The sequence below is a fragment of the Salvelinus fontinalis genome, chromosome 39 (assembly GCF_029448725.1).
Source record: "Salvelinus fontinalis isolate EN_2023a chromosome 39, ASM2944872v1, whole genome shotgun sequence".
NCBI lineage: Eukaryota > Metazoa > Chordata > Actinopteri > Salmoniformes > Salmonidae > Salvelinus > Salvelinus fontinalis.
The window spans coordinates 26,776,513-26,794,204 of NC_074703.1; the positions used below are offsets into that span (position 1 = coordinate 26,776,513).

At 42.7% G+C, this 17,692-nt stretch overlaps 2 protein-coding genes across 2 annotated transcripts in view; both read left to right on the forward strand.

Annotated features, from left to right (window-relative positions):
- LOC129838658 (uncharacterized) overlaps window positions 1–1,096 on the forward strand; it is a gene marked incomplete in the record, with an annotated part of 13,112 nt that extends 12,016 nt beyond the window's left edge. Inside the window, 1 exon segment of the mRNA XM_055905779.1 lies at window positions 967–1,096. Within this exon segment, the coding sequence (XP_055761754.1) occupies window positions 967–1,088 (122 nt within the window).
- A 1,909-nt stretch (window positions 1,097–3,005) lies between these two features.
- krr1 (KRR1 small subunit processome component homolog) lies at window positions 3,006–16,054 on the forward strand. The gene is made up of 10 exons (XM_055905478.1): window positions 3,006–3,115; window positions 3,425–3,600; window positions 6,858–6,992; window positions 7,150–7,275; window positions 9,818–9,901; window positions 11,152–11,208; window positions 12,250–12,420; window positions 13,757–13,834; window positions 14,282–14,378; window positions 15,056–16,054. The coding sequence occupies exons 1-10, from the start codon at window positions 3,040–3,042 to the stop codon at window positions 15,196–15,198; spliced, it is 1,143 nt and encodes a 380-aa protein (XP_055761453.1). The 5' UTR covers window positions 3,006–3,039; the 3' UTR covers window positions 15,199–16,054.
- The last annotated feature ends 1,638 nt before the right edge of the window (window positions 16,055–17,692 follow it).

The window sequence follows — 17,692 nt, forward strand, 5'->3', positions numbered from 1 at the left end:
TTTTGGATTGGAGATGCTTAATGAGTCTGGAAGGAGAGTTTCCAGTCTAACCAGACACCCAGGTATTTGTATTTGTCCACGTATTCTAAGGGATGGAAGTTTGTTGTATGCAACACGGAGGGACAATTGAATGCAAGCTTTACAACAACAACAAATGTAACTGTTAAAAAATGTCTAGCCTGTATATGGATAACAGGGTTAACATGTTATGCTCAACCCGCTCAGTTTTCCACCACGAAACACCATAAAATGGCCAAGAAGAGTAGAACCAGCTTTTACATTATGATTTGACTAAGATGTCTTTTGAATTATTTTTTTTAAATAGAAAGGTTTCATGATATTAAAATGTGAGTTCAGTTCACATAACAGGTTTGACCTTAAAATGAGGGACAAGTTTTTTTCTTAATGCATCACTAATCAGATGAAATAAATAACTCTTCAGAAATGACTTAGTCAAAGCAGCAAAAATAACTATGATGGTGAAAACTTGTTGGTCCTAAGTCGGGTAAAATCTTCCTAGATGGGACATACCAAAAAGCCGAATTTTGGCAATAGCAAGTCTTTTTTTTTTTTTTTTTTTTTTAGAAATCAGATTTAATTACATTTTACATGTGGTCAATATTAATGGGAACTTTGTCTTTTTAAAATTAAATATTGGCGCACAATTTCTACTTAAAATATCAAAGATGCAAAAGGTATCCTGTTCTATTACTTCATGAGGTAAAAATGTAATTTGATAACAGAGCATTTTCTAAATTCCAACGTTTCACCTGCAACTAGAGATGGGAGTTGAGAAGACCTGGCAAGTTCCAAGTTAAATGTAAGGATGTATCAACATTTTAAATGGTATTACAAAAATTGCTGCCTCTGCTTTACGCTAGCTTAAGGCGTGACGGCTGTATGGAAGCATACACATCACCCTTACAAAGTGTAGCTATAATTCAGTATGTGTCTGTTTCCTTGCAGGGGATGAGGCTTTGACAATAATCTACGTCGTGGGAGGAACCATGGGCGTCTTGATGTTGACACTGCTTGGTGTGAGCGCAATAAAGGCTATAATGAATTATGAGAGAGCAAGGCCTCAATAAACACATGGAACCACATCTCTTTTTCCTCTTGTCCTGAGTATTATCAGGGTTTCATTCAATATATTTTGTTCAGATGTCTTCACTAAGTAAATATTGCCAAAATGAGCGATTAACATTAAATGCCACCAGTAGGTGTACGGTGGCTACTAATGCTATTGGTGGTAGGCAACCTCAGTCGACAAATTGTGACGGGCACACCCAAACCACTTGCCAATATATCAAATGACTAACTACACTAAACCAAAATATAAATGCAACATGTATAGTGTTGGTTTCATGAGGTGAAATAAATAAAAATCGCAAATTGGCCATACACACAGAAAGCTTATTTCTCTCAAATGTTGAGTACAAATTTGTGTATGTCCCTGTTAGTGAGCATTTCTCCATTGCCAAGATAATACATCCACCTGAATGGTGTGCCGTGGTGGAAAAAGTACTTAATTATCATACTTGCATAAAAGTACATATACCTTTTGTATAGAAAATTACTCAAGTGAAAGTCACCCAGTGAAATACTAGAGTAAAAGTATTTGCTTTTAAATATACTTAAGTATCAAAAGTACATGTAATTGCAAAAATGTACAAGTGTAAATAATTCAAATTCCTTATATAAACCAAATGGCAATAAAAAAAAAATACGGATAGCCACTGCAACACTCAGACATCAAATCAAACTGGATTTGTAACGTGCCGAATACAAGTGTAGACCTTACCGGGCTGGGAAGTATTTCTGTCTGTAATAAGGCCTATGTGGGGAAAAACTCGTGATTGGCTGGGCCTGACTCCCTAGTGGGTGGGCCTATGCCCTCCAAGGCCCATGACTGCATCCCTACCCAGTCATAGATGAGGGGCCTAATTTATTAATTTCGATTGACTGATTTCCTTAAATGAACTAACTTAGTAAAATCTTTGAAATTGTTGCATTTATATTGTTGTTCAAGCCAATTTAATTAATTATACCGAAGTGTTTCCCCTATATTCGTTTAGCAGAGGCACTTGCCGCAACTCCAATAAATATGCAGTTTGAAGAAAGTTGCTTACTAGCATTAGCACAATGACTTGACGTCTATGGGGGAAGCTAGCATTCTAGCTATTCCCATATACTTCTAGGCATAAGCACAATGCATTGACATCTATGGGGGTAGCTAACATGCTAGCTATTCCCATACACTTCCAGGCAATGTGCTAACGCTAGTTAGCAATGGTTCGCGAAACTACCTTTTAATAGCCAAAATCTTGCACAAAGACACTTAAGATGGCGGCGTATAAATTGTTTTATCACTTCATGGAGCAAAACTGTATTTAATAATGGAGCATTTTCTACAGCTATTTCAATGCAACTAGCTATAGGAGTTCTGTAGACACCAGTGACTTCCGAAATGAGAACGAAGGTATCGCCAGGTTGGTCAAAAATCTACTGATTATGGCTAAACAGCTGCCAATTAGCCAACGAAGCGAAGTTATCAAACCACCTGAACATGAAATACACTGTCATAAATTGTTATTTATATAATGTAGTGATATAATGGGGTGTTATTATAAATTGTTGTAATTTAACTAGGCAAGTCAGCTAAGAACAAGTTATTATTTACGACGGCCTATGAACAGTGGGTTACTGCCTTGTTCAGGGGCAGAACGACTGATGTTTACCTTGTCAGCTCGGGGATTCGATCTAGCAACCTTTCGGTTACTGGCCCAACGCTCTAGGCTACCTGCCGCTCCAATAATGTAGTGATAGGTACGACAAATCAATATGAAGGATAGATAAATAATAGCAAATATTGTAAGGATCGAAAAGGTTGTTGTGGCACAATGCTGCAAAGACTCTTACACATTGGAATATAGTTTCAAGAACGCTCTTAGCACGTAATGCAACGCTGCAATTTTGAATGCAACCCTCATTTTAGTTCCAAACTACGCAGTTCCGGTCTGTATTTCCGGCACAACAAAGATGGCGTCCTCCACTAAAGAAGGAAGCGTGAGTGAAACGCAGTCGGGGAAGAAATCGAAAAAGAATACAAACCAAGGTATTACAACGATAATGTCTAGTATCAGAAACACATGTCATTCTTTCTTAATAATAGTCCACGTTTCTGGATACATGTATCTGAGCAGAAGCCTGATACCCCTTGATTTGTGGAGCTTGCGCCCGGCCTCATGCTTATTTATGGTGCTAGTATGAGCACTGCTTGAAGACTGCTACCAATTTGTTCTCAGTGAAAGAACTTGTATGGGAAAACGTGCATGCAATGTGGCTAATTGACATACCTAGTTAGGTAGCTAGTTATAACGTTAGGTGTATTATATCCTAGCTTCTAATCTTGTTGTATTTTCAGTGGATGAATCTCAACTCTTCACTGTTCCCGATGGATGGAAGGAGCCAGCATTCACAAAAGATGACAACCCCAAAGGTCTACTGGAGGAGAGCAGTTTCGCCACTCTCTTTCCCAAGTACAGAGAGGCATACCTGAAAGAATGCTGGCCACTGGTGCAAAAAGCATTAGGCGATTCAGTAAGTTGAGCCAATTAAAGGGGAAATATGCAGTTGAAATAATAACAAAGCGACCACCCTGATATGGGATTGGTTAAAAACTGAGGGACGTTGCTGGACAAATGTAGCCATTCAAATTCATAGACAGCTATGAATGCAAAGACTTAACCATCCATGAGATAAAAGTTAGAGCTTTAACAATGTCTCGAGGCTATAGTGTCTCCATTGTTTATTGGAGTATAAACATGTATTTTGGGCTCTGATGAGCAGTTGAACTAAGCCCACGAGGCAGTTATATGGTCTATTCCAGAGTCAATGGCTGTATATAATTAAAACGTTTTTAAAATGATGTAGGAACAGTAGAAAATTATCAGAATGTCGGCCAAAATCCATCTCGCTCCATCGTTTCCCACTGCCAGGCAGTGGGCTTCCTCTCATCACCATATTTGGTAGTGAGTAGCAACTAGGGCTGGGCAATATGGCCAAAATATTATATCACGGTATTTAAAAAAAAAATAGACGGTGTGACAGTATGTGAAGGTGTTTTTAGTTTTTGACTAATAAAAGTTCTACATTTGTTTTGAGTAGTAAGTGATCCTATGGTGGCAAAGCATACATTATAAGTGATTTCAATGAGTCTTTCTCCATTCTGATTGTTTTATACTGTTCAATTCAACTTCAACCAAAAATTTCATCACTTTTATCATTTCTGCATTTCCTGGACTCAATTGCAGTGGTGGAAAAACGACCCAATTGTCATACTTGAGTAAAAGTAAAGATACGTTAATAGAAAATGACTCGGGTAAAAGTGAGTCACCCAGTAAAATACTACTTGAGTAAAAGTCTAAAAGGATTTGGTTTTAAATATACGTATCAAAAGGAAATGTAATTGATCAAATGTACTTATGTATCAAAAGTATAAATAGTTTCAAATTCCTTATATTAAGCAAACCCGGTGGCACCATTTCTTTTTTTTCTTCTTTTTAAATGTATGGATAGCCAGGGGCACCCTCCAACACTCAGACATAATTTACAAAGCATTTGTGTTTAGTGAGACCTCCAGATCAGAGGCAGTAGATGACCAGGGATGTTCTCTTGACAAGTGCGTGAATTGGACCATTTTCCTGTCCTGCTAAGCATTCAAAATGTAACGAGTACTTGTAGGTGGCAGGGATAATGTATGGAGTAAAAAGTACTGTATTTTGTTTAGGAATGTGTTAAAGTAAGGTGTCAATAATAAAAATAGTAAAGTGCAGATACCAAAAAAACTACTTAAGTAGTACTTGAAAGTATTTCTACTTAAGTACTTTACACCACTGCTCAATTGAGAGAATTTCCACACTGCCACATAGGGCTGCGCGATATGGGCAAATAATCTAGGATGTATTTTTAACCAAATGTTTCAGTTGCGATGTGACTTGCGAATTAGAGCAAAACTGTTGGAATCATGGAAATAGAATGACTATTCTAATTCTATAGTTAGAATATAATAGTGGGCACTTTGAATACAGTGTTTTTTGAGATGACAACAAATGAAAATGCCCGGGGTGGTGTTATTGTGACAGGGTAGGAACTAAATTGTTAAGTGTTTCCTAGGGGACCCTATAAGCTTTGGCTACATTGTATGTTTTCTCCTAGCTACTTCATGTAGCTAACATATTCTTGCTTTGCATATTCCTCTTTGATTTAGAAGATACTGTTGCACAAACAACATGCTGAATTAGGTCTACACCATCACTGGTGTTATCAGGCTGTATTAGCTAGCTACTTTTGCTCCTGCCAGCAGCATACCACCCTGCATCCCACTGCAGGTTTGTTGCTGAAGCTAAGCAGGGTTGGTCCTGGTCAGTCCCTGGATGGGAGACCACATGCTGCTGGAAGTAGTGTTGGACGGCCAGTAAGAGGCACTCTTTCCTCTGGTATAAAAAAAATATCCCGATGTGTAGGGTGCCGTCTTTCGGATGGGATGTTAAAACGGGTGTACTGACTCTCTGAGGTCATTAAAGATCCCATGGCACTTATCGTAAGAGTAGGGGTGTTAACCCTGGTGTCCTGGCTAAATTCCTAAGCTGTCCCTCATACTATCACGGTCACCTAATCATCCCCAGCTTACAATTGGCTCATTCATCCCTCTCTCCCCTGTAACTATTCCCCAGGTCGTTGCTGTCAATGAGAACGTGTTCTCAGGCAACTTATCTGGTAAAATAAAATACTCAGTACCTTTTATTAGCATTAGTGGCTAACATTTACTGTCTCACAAGATTTAGGGCAACTTGCTAAGAAAAGACAAACTAGCTGTTTGCGGATGTAAGAAATACAAACTAATAGTGTCATTATAGAACGTTAGTGGATTATTATTAAGAAGCAAAGTGAAAACAGCATTGTTGTCATCAACATTGTTGCAAGTGTCTCGTGGTTGAGGAACATCAAATGCGCTCCTTGAGTGACAGGGGGCGTGGCTAGGTCTGTGTGGAAAGTGGCACGGAGAGAAAGTGGAGAGAGATGACTCAAGTAGCGAAGTAAATTATAAAAATTGACATTACACATGGCGTATCACATTTAACAAACCAAACATTCGGTATATAAGGTAAAAGTAAAAACCCAAACCAGTCCCTGCATCAATACCGGTATATCATGAAATATGGTATACCGCCCACCCTAGACCGGATGCTTCACATTTATACATCTGGTGAAATATCTGTCTCATTATTCTGTCTGTGGTGCCACTGTCTGGACCAGCACCTATCTTCGTGTTTTTGTTTTGAGGATGAAACAGAGGAGAGGTGTGTCGAGCGGTGGTAAAATAAAACGATTACAGTACGTATTCTGCTGTTCTATAGCGTGTGCAACACAGGAGGTTGGTGGCACCTTAATTGGGAAGAATGAGCTTGTGGTAATGGCTGGATTGGAATAGTATCAAACACATGGGTTCCATGTGATTCCATTCACTCTGTTCCAGCCATTATGAGCTGTCCTCCCATCAGCAGCCTCCACTGGACTGTGCAATGATGTCTCAGGGGGGGGGCGTTTTTGTTGTTTGCAGTAATTTCTTTGTTGTAAGATCACAAAGTGACGAGGTAGTTTCACCATTAAGGGTTCCAGCTTTAAGAATAATGTTACATGTTGACGAGTTGATCCATTCTTATCAGCCCATGTATAGGTGTTTGTGAACATGCAAATATGTAGCCATGTGAGGATGAATGATCCTCCTAGATTTAGGCACACGGCCTTTAAATTGTCCGAAACATTGATGTTCTGCTTTTCTTTCTCATCAACAGCACATCAAGGCCACCCTGGATTTGATCGAGGGCAGCATCACGGTTTGCACCACCAAAAAGACCTTTGACCCATATGCCGTTGTAAGGGCACGGGACCTCATCAAGCTCTTGGCCAGAAGTGTGCCATTTGAGCAGGTAGGCATGCTCTCTTGTTCATCAATTCATAGTTGAACTTCCTACAATGATCCTGATAGTGTGGAAGAATAGTCAAAACTTTATACTTACCCCCAAGAAAGAAACCACTACAATTATCTTCATTTGGTCGATGTTTTCTTCTGTCTTCCGCCTTTAGGCCGTGCGTATTTTGGAGGATGACATGGCGTGTGACATCATCAAAATTGGCACGCTGGTCAGAACCAGAGAACGGTTTGTGAAGAGGAGGCAGAGACTCATCGGACCTAAAGGATCTACACTCAAGGTGGGTCTTGTTCAACCGTGCAGCCAGGGAGAGCGTTCAAATGGACACATTTGTGTTGTAGTGTTGTGTTTAGATGTTAGCATCACTAGGTGGCAGCATAGTGTTATTAACACCTCCCAACGTGTCAGAATCAGTCAGCTAATCAAATCACAGTTTATTTGTCGGATGCACAGGGGGTATACATTTACTTGCAAGCTCTCATCTGAACAGTGCTACAACAACAAAAATATTGAATTAAAATAAGTAGAAGGAAAAATGACGACAGTATATAGCTGGAGAATTTGCAAAAAAAATCTAAAAGTAAAAGCACTTTTTCAAAGTAAGTATTTTTACTCTTGTACGGGGATATGGAGAGTATGACATGATTTTGCATTGTGCAGTAAGAAGTTTAAAGTTTTGTTAGTCTTCTGTACAGGATACACGTGGTATACAGCACAGGATACACGTGGTATACAGCACAGGATACACGTGGTATACAGCACAGGATACACGTGGTATACAGCACAGGATACACGTGGTATACAGCACAGGATACACGTGGTATACAGCACAGGATACACGTGGTATACAGCACAGGATACACGTGGTATACAGCGTCCAATGAAATGCTTACTTGCAGGTTCCTTCATGATAGTGCAACAACAATAATAATAAAAGATCAGAATACAAACATAATGTAAATGGCTCGGTAGAATAGAATAAACATTTTAGCGCAGCGGCCGTCAGCGGTCGTAGCAGTACTGTCAGCGGTCGTAGCAGTACTGTCAGCGGTCGTAGCAGTACTGTCAGCGGTCGTAGCAGTACTGTCAGCGGTCGTAGCAGTACTGTCAGCGGTCGTAGCAGTACTGTCAGCGGTCGTAGCAGTACTGTCAGCGGTCGTAGCAGTACTGTCAGCGGTCGTAGCAGTACTGTCAGCGGTCGTAGCAGTACTGTCAGCGGTCGTAGCAGTACTGTCAGCGGTCGTAGCAGTACTGTCAGCGGTCGTAGCAGTACTGTCAGCGGTCGTAGCAGTACTGTCAGCGGTCGTAGCAGTACTGTCAGCGGTCGTAGCAGTACTGTCAGCGGTCGTAGCAGTACTGTCAGCGGTCGTAGCAGTACTGTCAGCGGTCGTAGCAGTACTGTCAGCGGTCGTAGTAGCGGTACTGTCAGCGGTCGTAGTAGCGGTACTGTCAGCGGTCGTAGTAGCGGTACTGTCAGCGGTCGTAGTAGCGGTACTGTCAGCGGTCGTAGTAGCGGTGCTGTCAGCGGTCGTAGTAGCGGTACTGTCAGCGGTCGTAGTAGCGGTACTGTCAGCGGTCGTAGTAGCGGTACTGTCAGCGGTCGTAGTAGCGGTACTGTCAGCGGTCGTAGTAGCGGTACTGTCAGCGGTCGTAGTAGCGGTACTGTCAGGAGTCGTAGTAGCAGCAGTACTGTCAGCAGGAGTCGTAGTAGCAGCAGTACTGTCAGCAGGTGTAGTAGTAGCAGTAGTACTGTCAGTAGTCGTAGCAGTAGTACTGTCAGTAGTCGTAGCAGTAGTACTGTCAGTAGTCGTAGCAGTAGTACTGTCAGTAGTCGTAGCAGTAGTACTGTCAGCAGTAGTAGCAGTAGTACTGTCAGTAGTCGTAGCAGTAGTACTGTCAGTAGTCGTAGCAGTAGTACTGTCAGTAGTCGTAGCAGTAGTACTGTCAGCAGTCGTAGCAGTAGTACTGTCAGCAGTCGTAGCAGTAGTACTGTCAGCAGTCGTAGCAGTAGTACTGTCAGTAGTCGTAGCAGTAGTACTGTCAGCAGTCGTAGCAGTAGTACTGTCAGCAGTCGTAGCAGTACTGTCAGCAGTCGTAGCAGTAGTACTGTCAGCAGTCGTAGCAGTAGTACTGTCAGCAGTCGTAGCAGTAGTACTGTCAGCAGTCGTAGCAGTAGTACTGTCAGTAGTCGTAGCAGTAGTACTGTCAGCAGTCGTAGCAGTAGTACTGTCAGCAGTCGTAGCAGTAGTACTGTCAGCAGTCGTAGCAGTAGTACTGTCAGCAGTCGTAGCAGTAGTACTGTCAGCAGTCGTAGCAGTAGTACTGTCAGCAGTCGTAGCAGTAGTACTGTCAGCAGTCGTAGCAGTAGTACTGTCAGCAGTCGTAGCAGTAGTACTGTCAGCAATCGTAGCAGTACTGTCAGCAGTCGTAGCAGTACTGTCAGCAGTCAGCAGTAGTAGCAGTACTGTCAGCAGTCGTAGTAGCAGCAGTAGTACTGTCAGTAGCAGTACTGTCAGCAGTCGTAGCAGTACTGTCAGCAGTCGTAGCAGTACTGTCAGCAGTCGTAGCAGTAGCAGTAGTACTGTCAGCAGTCGTAGCAGTACTGTCAGCAGTCGTAGTAGCAGCAGTAGTACTGTCAGTAGCAGTACTGTCAGCAGTCGCAGTCATAGAAGTACTGCCAGTAGTCGTACTGTCAGCAGCAGCAGTAGTAGTACTGGTGGCATTAGCGGCAGTCATGGAGTGTGAGTGGATGGAGATTGCTCGCCATGGAACACATTCAACCTCCCTCTTACAGGCATTTATCTAACCTGTTTCCCCCTCAGGCGTTGGAGCTGCTCACTAATTGCTACGTCATGGTGCAGGGGAACACTGTGTCAGCCCTGGGACCCTTCAACGGCCTCAAAGAGGTGAGCGCTGATTTCCTCTATCAGGGCCATGTTCAGTAGGGTACACCATAGCAAAACATTTAGTAAGGCAATAATGCATTTTTAGGTAGTACCTCTCCATTTCATTCCGTTTCTAAATGCTTTCTCCTTACTGAACACTACCCTGCTCTCTCCCTTAACCCCACACTGGAACCACTGAAATAAGCCTGTTGAATTCATCAGGTGCCCATTTCTGCAATAGCAACAAATAATTTATTGAATTGACTTAGGCCCACCTCTCCATAGGGAGATTAGGGCGTACACATTTTGCAATTGATGGTAATAAATCCCTTTCAGATGCATACTATCACTATTGCCTCGGAAGCTAAGCAGGGTTGGTCTTGGTCGGTCCCTGGATGGGAGACCAGATTCTGCTGGAAGTGGTGTTGAAAGGCCAGTAGGTGGCACTCTTTTCTCTGGCTTACATTTTTTCCCAATGCCCCAGGGCAGTGATGGGGGACATTGCCCTGTGTAGGGTGCAGTCTTTCGGATTGGGACATAAAACAGGTATCCTGACTCTCTGTGGTCACCAAAGATCCCATGGCAGTTATTGTAAGAGTAAGGGTGAACTCCGGTGTCCTGGCTAAATTCCCAATCTGGCCCTCATAACATCATGGCCACCTAATCATCCCCAGCCTCCAATTGACTCATTTCCCTCCCCCTGTTACTATTCCGCTGGTTGTTGCTGTAAATGAGAATGTGTTCTCAGTCAACTTACCTGAAGTAGGGCCTCCCGAGTGGCACAGCGGTCTACAGACCTGGGTTCGATCCCAGGCTGTGTCACAGCTGGCTGTAACCGGGCAGCGCTCAATTGGCCCAGCGTCGTCCGGGTTAGTGGAGGGGTTGGACGGCCGGGATTTCCTTTTCCCATCGCGTTCTAGCAACTCCTTGTGGCGGACCGGGCGCCTGCAAGCTGACTTCGGTCGCCAGCTGTACGGTGTTTCTTCTGACACATTGGTGCGGCTGGCTTCCGCGATTAAGCGAGCAATGTGTCAAGAAGCAGTGCGGCAGGGTCGTGTTTCAGAGAATGCATGGCTCTCGACCTTCGCCTCTCCCGAGTCCATAGGGGAGTTGCAGCGATGGGACAAGACTAACTACCAATTGGATATCACAAAAAGGGGGGGGAAAGTACATTAAACTTCCCTGGAGTGAGCAACAATTGTATTTTTTTGTTCTCTCTCTCTCCGAGTGACTCAATTATTATCCGCTAAAACAATTTTTCCCAAATGTAGGTACGGAAAGTGGTGTTGGATACCATGAAGAACATCCACCCCATCTACAACATCAAGGTAATTGATACCTTTCTCCTCCACATCCAAGAAGGAGGAGAAAGGTTGTCTATGTGGTACTTTGTCATGGTTCGTGGTAAACTTAAAGTAACTGACACTGTTCTATGTAAGAGGATGTGGGGTTTTTGTTGACGCCACAGAGGAAGTCACCAAAAGGAACTGGAGTCCTTTAGAATAGATGACTTGAACTTACCATGATCCCAAAAGGGGAAGTTAGAAGATCCTTGACAGCTGAGAACAACATGCTCCAGACCGACTTATTCTATCCGTCATAACTTTATTTTACAGTTTTTTATCGTGTTTGGCCAGTTGTTTACAAATTCCTTTATTCCGATTGGCTCTCGTACACGAGGTTGTCAACAATAGCCAAAACCTTAGCAATGCAAAACTTGTTAGTTGTCCTTGTAGCGGATGTTTTTTTTTGATGGTCAGGGAGGAAGCTGTACTTCAGCTATTTTAGGTGTTTCTAAGCGGTCAAAGAAATCTAAAATGTGAGGTGTTGCTCCTTTAATGCTGTGGCTCAAGGGATTTAAAGGGGCAATGCTTAGTTGAAACAATAACAAAACAGGTCCCCCGCCTCTCTTTTGGTAAAAGGCTGAGGGATGGGCCTTTGAGAAATGTAACCACTCAAATTTATAGACAGCTATGAATGCAAGGACTGTGGACAAGGACTAAAATGATAGTTTCAAGATTTTTTTTGAGGCTACACCGTGTTTGTTTACACTGATATTGTTTACAAACAATGTAATAAAACAAGCTTATATTTGGGGTTCTGATGAATTATACTCTTCACGAATCAATGGGTGTATGTGTGTGTATATATGTACACATGTACACACAAAAATGGATGTAGCAATTGCAGATTGCCCCTTCTAGTGAAGCAACTGGCTTGAACTACTGCATCCTTTCTGGAGCTTAGCCATGTAGTTACCAGCATGTAGTCTGACTTCAACCTCCCTCAGTTTCAATAATACAAGTTAACTCTTCCAACATGTTTCTCCCTTTTTACTCTGGCGACCGTTCAATTGGGGTCGACCGCAGACGCTCATGATCAAGCGCGAGCTGTCTAAGGACCCCGAGCTGCGGCTGCAGAGCTGGGAGAGATTCCTGCCCAATTTCCGACACAAGAACCTGACCAAGCGCAAGGAGCCTAAGAAAAAGACGACAAAGAAGGAGTACACGCCTTTCCCCCCGCAGCACCCTGAGAGCCAGGTTAGTGGGTCAGAACCGCCTCCCCCCGCAGCAGCCTGAGAGCCAGGTTAGTGGGTCAGAACCGCCTCCCCCCGCAGCAGCCTGAGAGCCAGGTTGGTGGGTCAGAACTGCCTGACACCGCAGCAGCCTAAGAGCCAGGTTAGTGGGTCAGAACTGCCTGACACTGCAGCAGCCTGAGAGCCAGGTTAGTGGGTCAGAACTGCCTGACACCGCAGCAGCCTGAGAGCCAGGTTAGTGGGTCAGAACTGCCTGACACCGCAGCAGCCTGAGAGCCAGGTTAGTGGGTCAGAACTGCCTGACACCGCAGCAGCCTGAGAGCCAGGTTAGTGGGTCAGAACTGCCTGACACCGCAGCAGCCTGAGAGCCAGGTTAGTGGGTCAGAACTGCCTGACACCGCAGCAGCCTGAGAGCCAGGTTAGTGGGTCAGAACTGCCTGACACCGCAGCAGCCTGAGAGCCAGGTTAGTGGGTCAGAACTGCCTGACACCGCAGCAGCCTGAGAGCCAGGTTAGTGGGTCAGAACTGCCTGACACCGCAGCAGCCTGAGAGCCAGGTTAGTGGGTCAGAACTGCCTGACACCGCAGCAGCCTGAGAGCCAGGTTAGTGGGTCAGAACCGCCTCCCCCCGCAGCAGCCTGAGAGCCAGGTTAGTGGGTCAGAACCGCCTCCCCCCGCAGCAGCCTGAGAGCCAGGTTAGTGGGTCAGAACCGCCTGCCCCCGCAGCAGGCTGAGAGCCAGGTTAGTGGGTCAGAACCACCACTCAGGCATGATGATGTAGTTATTTGTATCGGTTCCTGTGTCATACAACATGCTAGCCCAGTATACAAATCTTCACGTAGATGGCACATCAAACGTAGCATGCAAAGTGCAAGCACAGTACAATAAAAATGTATATTTTTTTTAAGGTTCAGTTTCAAGATAACAACACAGGACATTGACAAGTCCTCTTCCACATACTCTAACAGGGGTGTGTAATAACTTTGGCCCCAGGCCCACATTGGGATTAGATTTTTTCCCAAACCGATTTGTAAGTCAAAAGCAATTTGTGGGCTGGGAAAAGGGCACTTATATATATTTTTTTTATATAAGTCAAGAGAACATCTTATGAATATATTTTATAACTGCCCTTTTTCCGGCCCGCAAATTGCTTATAATTTCCCAATCTTCTCTTTTACTCATCCTTGTACTATAACATACAACAGCCATAGAGCCTAACATCAACAGATGACTTGGTCTATAACTACTTGATATAACCCATCCATCACTAAACCTATCACTAGACTTGTTCACACCCATGTTCCTAGATTCACTGTTTTGTTGTGTTTCCTGGTTGTCTAGATTGACAAGGAACTTGCAACGGGAGAGTTCTTCCTTCGAGAGAGCGTTAAGAAGAGGAAGAAGATGGAAGAGATAAAGGTAACCATGGATATCACTTGACACCGCTTCACCCTGGGGTGTGGTAACCATGGATATCACTTGACACCGCTTCACCCTGGGGTGTGGTAACCATGGATATCACTTGACACCGCTTCACCCTGGGGTGTGGTAACCATGGATATCACTTGACACCGCTTCACCCTGGGGTGTGGTAACCATGGATATCACTTTACACCGCTTCACCCAGGGGTATGGTAACCATGGATATCACTTGACACCGCTTCACTCTGGGGTGTGGTAACCATGGAAGTTACTTGACACAGCTTTGTCCTTGGGTGTCACAACCATCACTTGACTTGATAGCTATGCACCAGTTACTATTTGTATAGCATTGCATGAGAAACTAATGACCTTCAAAAGACATGTAACAGGATTTACTGTGCCAAATCCATTTGACCTATGTCTGCTTGTGTCTGTGTTTCCAAGGTGAAACAAGCCGAGGCGTTGACTAAGAGGCAAGAGGAGCGAAACAGAGCCTTTATTCCTCCTAAGGAGAAACCTGTTATGAAGAAGACTAACAAAGGTACAGTTTGAATAATACATACAGTTTGAATACATTTGAATAATTGTTGTTAACTACCTTCGTTCCACCCACTTCCTTCAAGCCATGCCAGACTGCTTCATGCCCTGCACCAGTCAGGCAACCAGGCCTTCTCCTCCCGCTCACACAACTTTTGAAACTCTTCCTGACAGTCTTGGGGCTTTTTAAAGCAGGCCTTAATAAGACTCATCTTTATCAGCTGGCCTACCCTTCCTCCTACACTTTGGTTGTTGCTTTCATGATATGGATAATGTGGATGCTTCTGTGATTATGGATAATCCTGAATGAATCGTGAATAATAATGAGTGAGAAAGTTAGGCACAAATATTATACTCCATATGAATGTAGAGATGTTCAGAAACATTCTATTCTCATTTATAATAAAATGATTTTATGCACTTTGAAATTATTCTTCTAGAATGAAAAGCACTTTACAAATGTAAATTGTCGAATTGCTATGCTTTATCTTGGCCAGGTCGCCGTTGCAAATGAGAACTTGTTCTCAACTAGCCTACCTGGTTAAATAAAGGTTAAATTAAAAAAAATAAAAAATAACGGATTCACCTGGTTAAATGAAGCATTGCCTGAACACAGACACACACACAGCCACACCTAGCTGTTTAATATGTTATTTTTCTTTTACCATGTTTTTTTCCTAGCTCCCTCAGATGCCAAAATTAACATTGAGGCCATCAAGGCTAAGGTAAGGAAAGCCAAGACCAAGAAGCTAGGAGCCCCCTCTGTTAACCCTGCCCCGCAGACCACACCTGCCTATGACAAGAAGAAAAAGAACAAGGGCTAACCTTGGAAAAGCTTGGACAATGGACAATATTCACTATTGCAGCATTGAAACGAGATCACTGGCGTGAAGGACGTCAGGTTTGTCAGAACATGGGTTTGTCTAGATGTATTTGGGATATTAATAGAATATCCCTAATTCCACAGAGATTAATCTTCCTCATAGTTTTGATGAAATGAATATGGAATGCCTCTGTCCTCAGTAGAGGAGACCGTATACAGTAAAGGTGTCCCCCTATATGTGACACCCAATGCCTCTGAGTGTTACCTAGTTTTCCTGTGACCGAGGCCCATTCTTCAATAGTTTACCAACTGTTTGTAAGACGTGAACAGAATGGTTCACCTGGTTTATCCCGACGCCACAGATTCCTCCTCTTGTCCTAATCCTTAGAACAACTTGTACTGCTTTCAACCAACACCTGTCAATGTTAAAGTAGTGTTTACTGTAAATATTATGAAGCCTGCAAGTATAATGGCTTATGATGCAGTTAATGCATTGGAAGACTAGTAATGTTTCATAATGATGCTGACTTAAGTCTGTTAATGTATACTTATAAAAAAATAGCATGCATACTATTAAAAGCTTTTTTTATAGTCCTTATTATAAATGATTAACAAGGTATAAAGCAATATACCTGCAGGCTTTGAGAAAAGGCATTGAAAGTTTTAGTTCATGATTAAATGAACATGGTTGTCGTGTGCCGCTACAGGCGTCAAGTGTAGCAGGAATGGGCCTAGAGGACTGCTGAACAGTGAAATATCATTGTGATGTTGAGGAGAACTGTGTGTTGGGCCGTGCTCTGTCATTTGGTGTTGCTACTTCTAAACACTCAATAAAACAAGAATATGATAATCTCTCATTCTGGATTTGTAGAATTGATTTTCCTGTTAGGCTAAATGAGATGGATTTAGACACTGCTCTTCAACCTTCATAAGCTCTTGTGTTATGAGTTCTGCTGTCAGTGGTTGGTGAGCCTGGTCACAGACTTGTTTGTGCTTTTGCCAACACTATTGCTCATTGTTAACCTTCTTGAGAATACAGGGGGTGCTGTTTTCGCATTAGCATAATTTCCTCTACAGATTAAACTGCCTCTTATTCAATTATTGCTGTTACTATATGCATATAATTAATACCATTGGATAGAAAACAAGCTATGGTTTCTAAAACCGTTTCAATTTTGTCTCTGAGTGAAACATAAGTCATTTGACAGCACTTTCCCTGAGCAAGAAGAAGATTGCAAGATGTGTATGCTCGCTTCAACGCTCTGCCTATATATGGTCACGCCACCTATGACCCGAAACACACTTCATTCGTCTTCCTCTGGGTGTCAAGAAGACGTCAGAGGAGAAATTTTTTGTTTATCTTGTACTGACGTGAAATAAGACCTATTTCTTTAGCGTGACCGACAACTTCCGGTTCTCTGAAACGCGCGTTTTAGAGGTGCAGTTGTCTTTTGTTATGCTGCCGTTACGGATGAAAACTATCTCCGTCTCGAAGTTTGTTTGATACATGTGACCATATCATCTTAATGTATGTTTTTTCAATATAGTTTAATCAGATTATTTGAATTTTTTCGGGAGTTTTGCCGTGTTCCGTTCTGTGAGTTTTTTAACTTTGGACAGAACCGTGCTAGTCGACCAGTACCTATGCTAAATGAAGAGGGAAAGTTGCCATTGTGAATGGATTGAACGACTCATCAGGACTAAGGACACCTTTATCAACATTCTGATGAAAGATCAGCAATAGTAAGACCCAATTTACGATGTTATTTCATATATCTGTCGTGCATGTGAACTGGTCGGGCGCGCCCAGCTGGTTCTGGCTGGCGTGGCTATGCTAATTTAGCGCTACATTTTGTTTTCGCTATAAAACATTTAATAAATCTGAAATATTGTTTGGATTCACCAGATGTTGGGCTTTCAATATCTGTACGCTGTGTATTTTTTCTGAAATGTTTTAAGACAAGTAATTAGTTATATGACGTTGGTCTCTGTAATTGTTCTGGCTGCATCAGCACTATATCAGATTGCAGCTGCAATGTAGAACTGTGATTTATACCTGAAAAATGCACATTTAAAAAAAAAAAACTATGCTATACCATAAATATGTTATCAGACTGTCATCTTATGAATTTGTTTCTTGGTTAGTGGCTATATATATTTTCATTTAGTCGAATTAGTGATAGCTACTGACGCAGGAAAAAACTGTTGGAGTAAAAAAATGGTGTCTTTTGCTAACGTGTTTAGCTAATAGATTTACATATTGTGTCTTCCCTGTAAAACATTTTAAAAATCTGAAATGGTGGCTTTATTCACAAGATCTGTGTCTTTCATTGGGTGTCTTGGACTTGTGATTTAATGATATTTAGATGCTACTATTTAATTGTGACGCTATGCTAGCGATGCTAATCAGTGTGGGGGGGGGGTGGGGGGTGCTCCCGAATCCGGGTTAGGTACTCGGTAGAGGTTTTAAGCAAACATGATTTTGGGGGGGGAAA

What these genes read in the sequence shown, in the direction of transcription:
- krr1 (XM_055905478.1), top strand. Translation starts at nt 3,040, where the DNA reads ATGGCGTCCTCCACTAAAGAAGGAAGCGTGAGTGAAACGCAGTCGGGG. An exon ending in GAAAAAGAATACAAACCAAG is followed by an intron (nt 3,116 to 3,424) that starts GTATTACAACGA and finishes TTGTATTTTCAG; the next exon opens with TGGATGAATCTCAACTCTTC. An exon ending in AAAAAGCATTAGGCGATTCA is followed by an intron (nt 3,601 to 6,857) that starts GTAAGTTGAGCC and finishes TCTCATCAACAG; the next exon opens with CACATCAAGGCCACCCTGGA.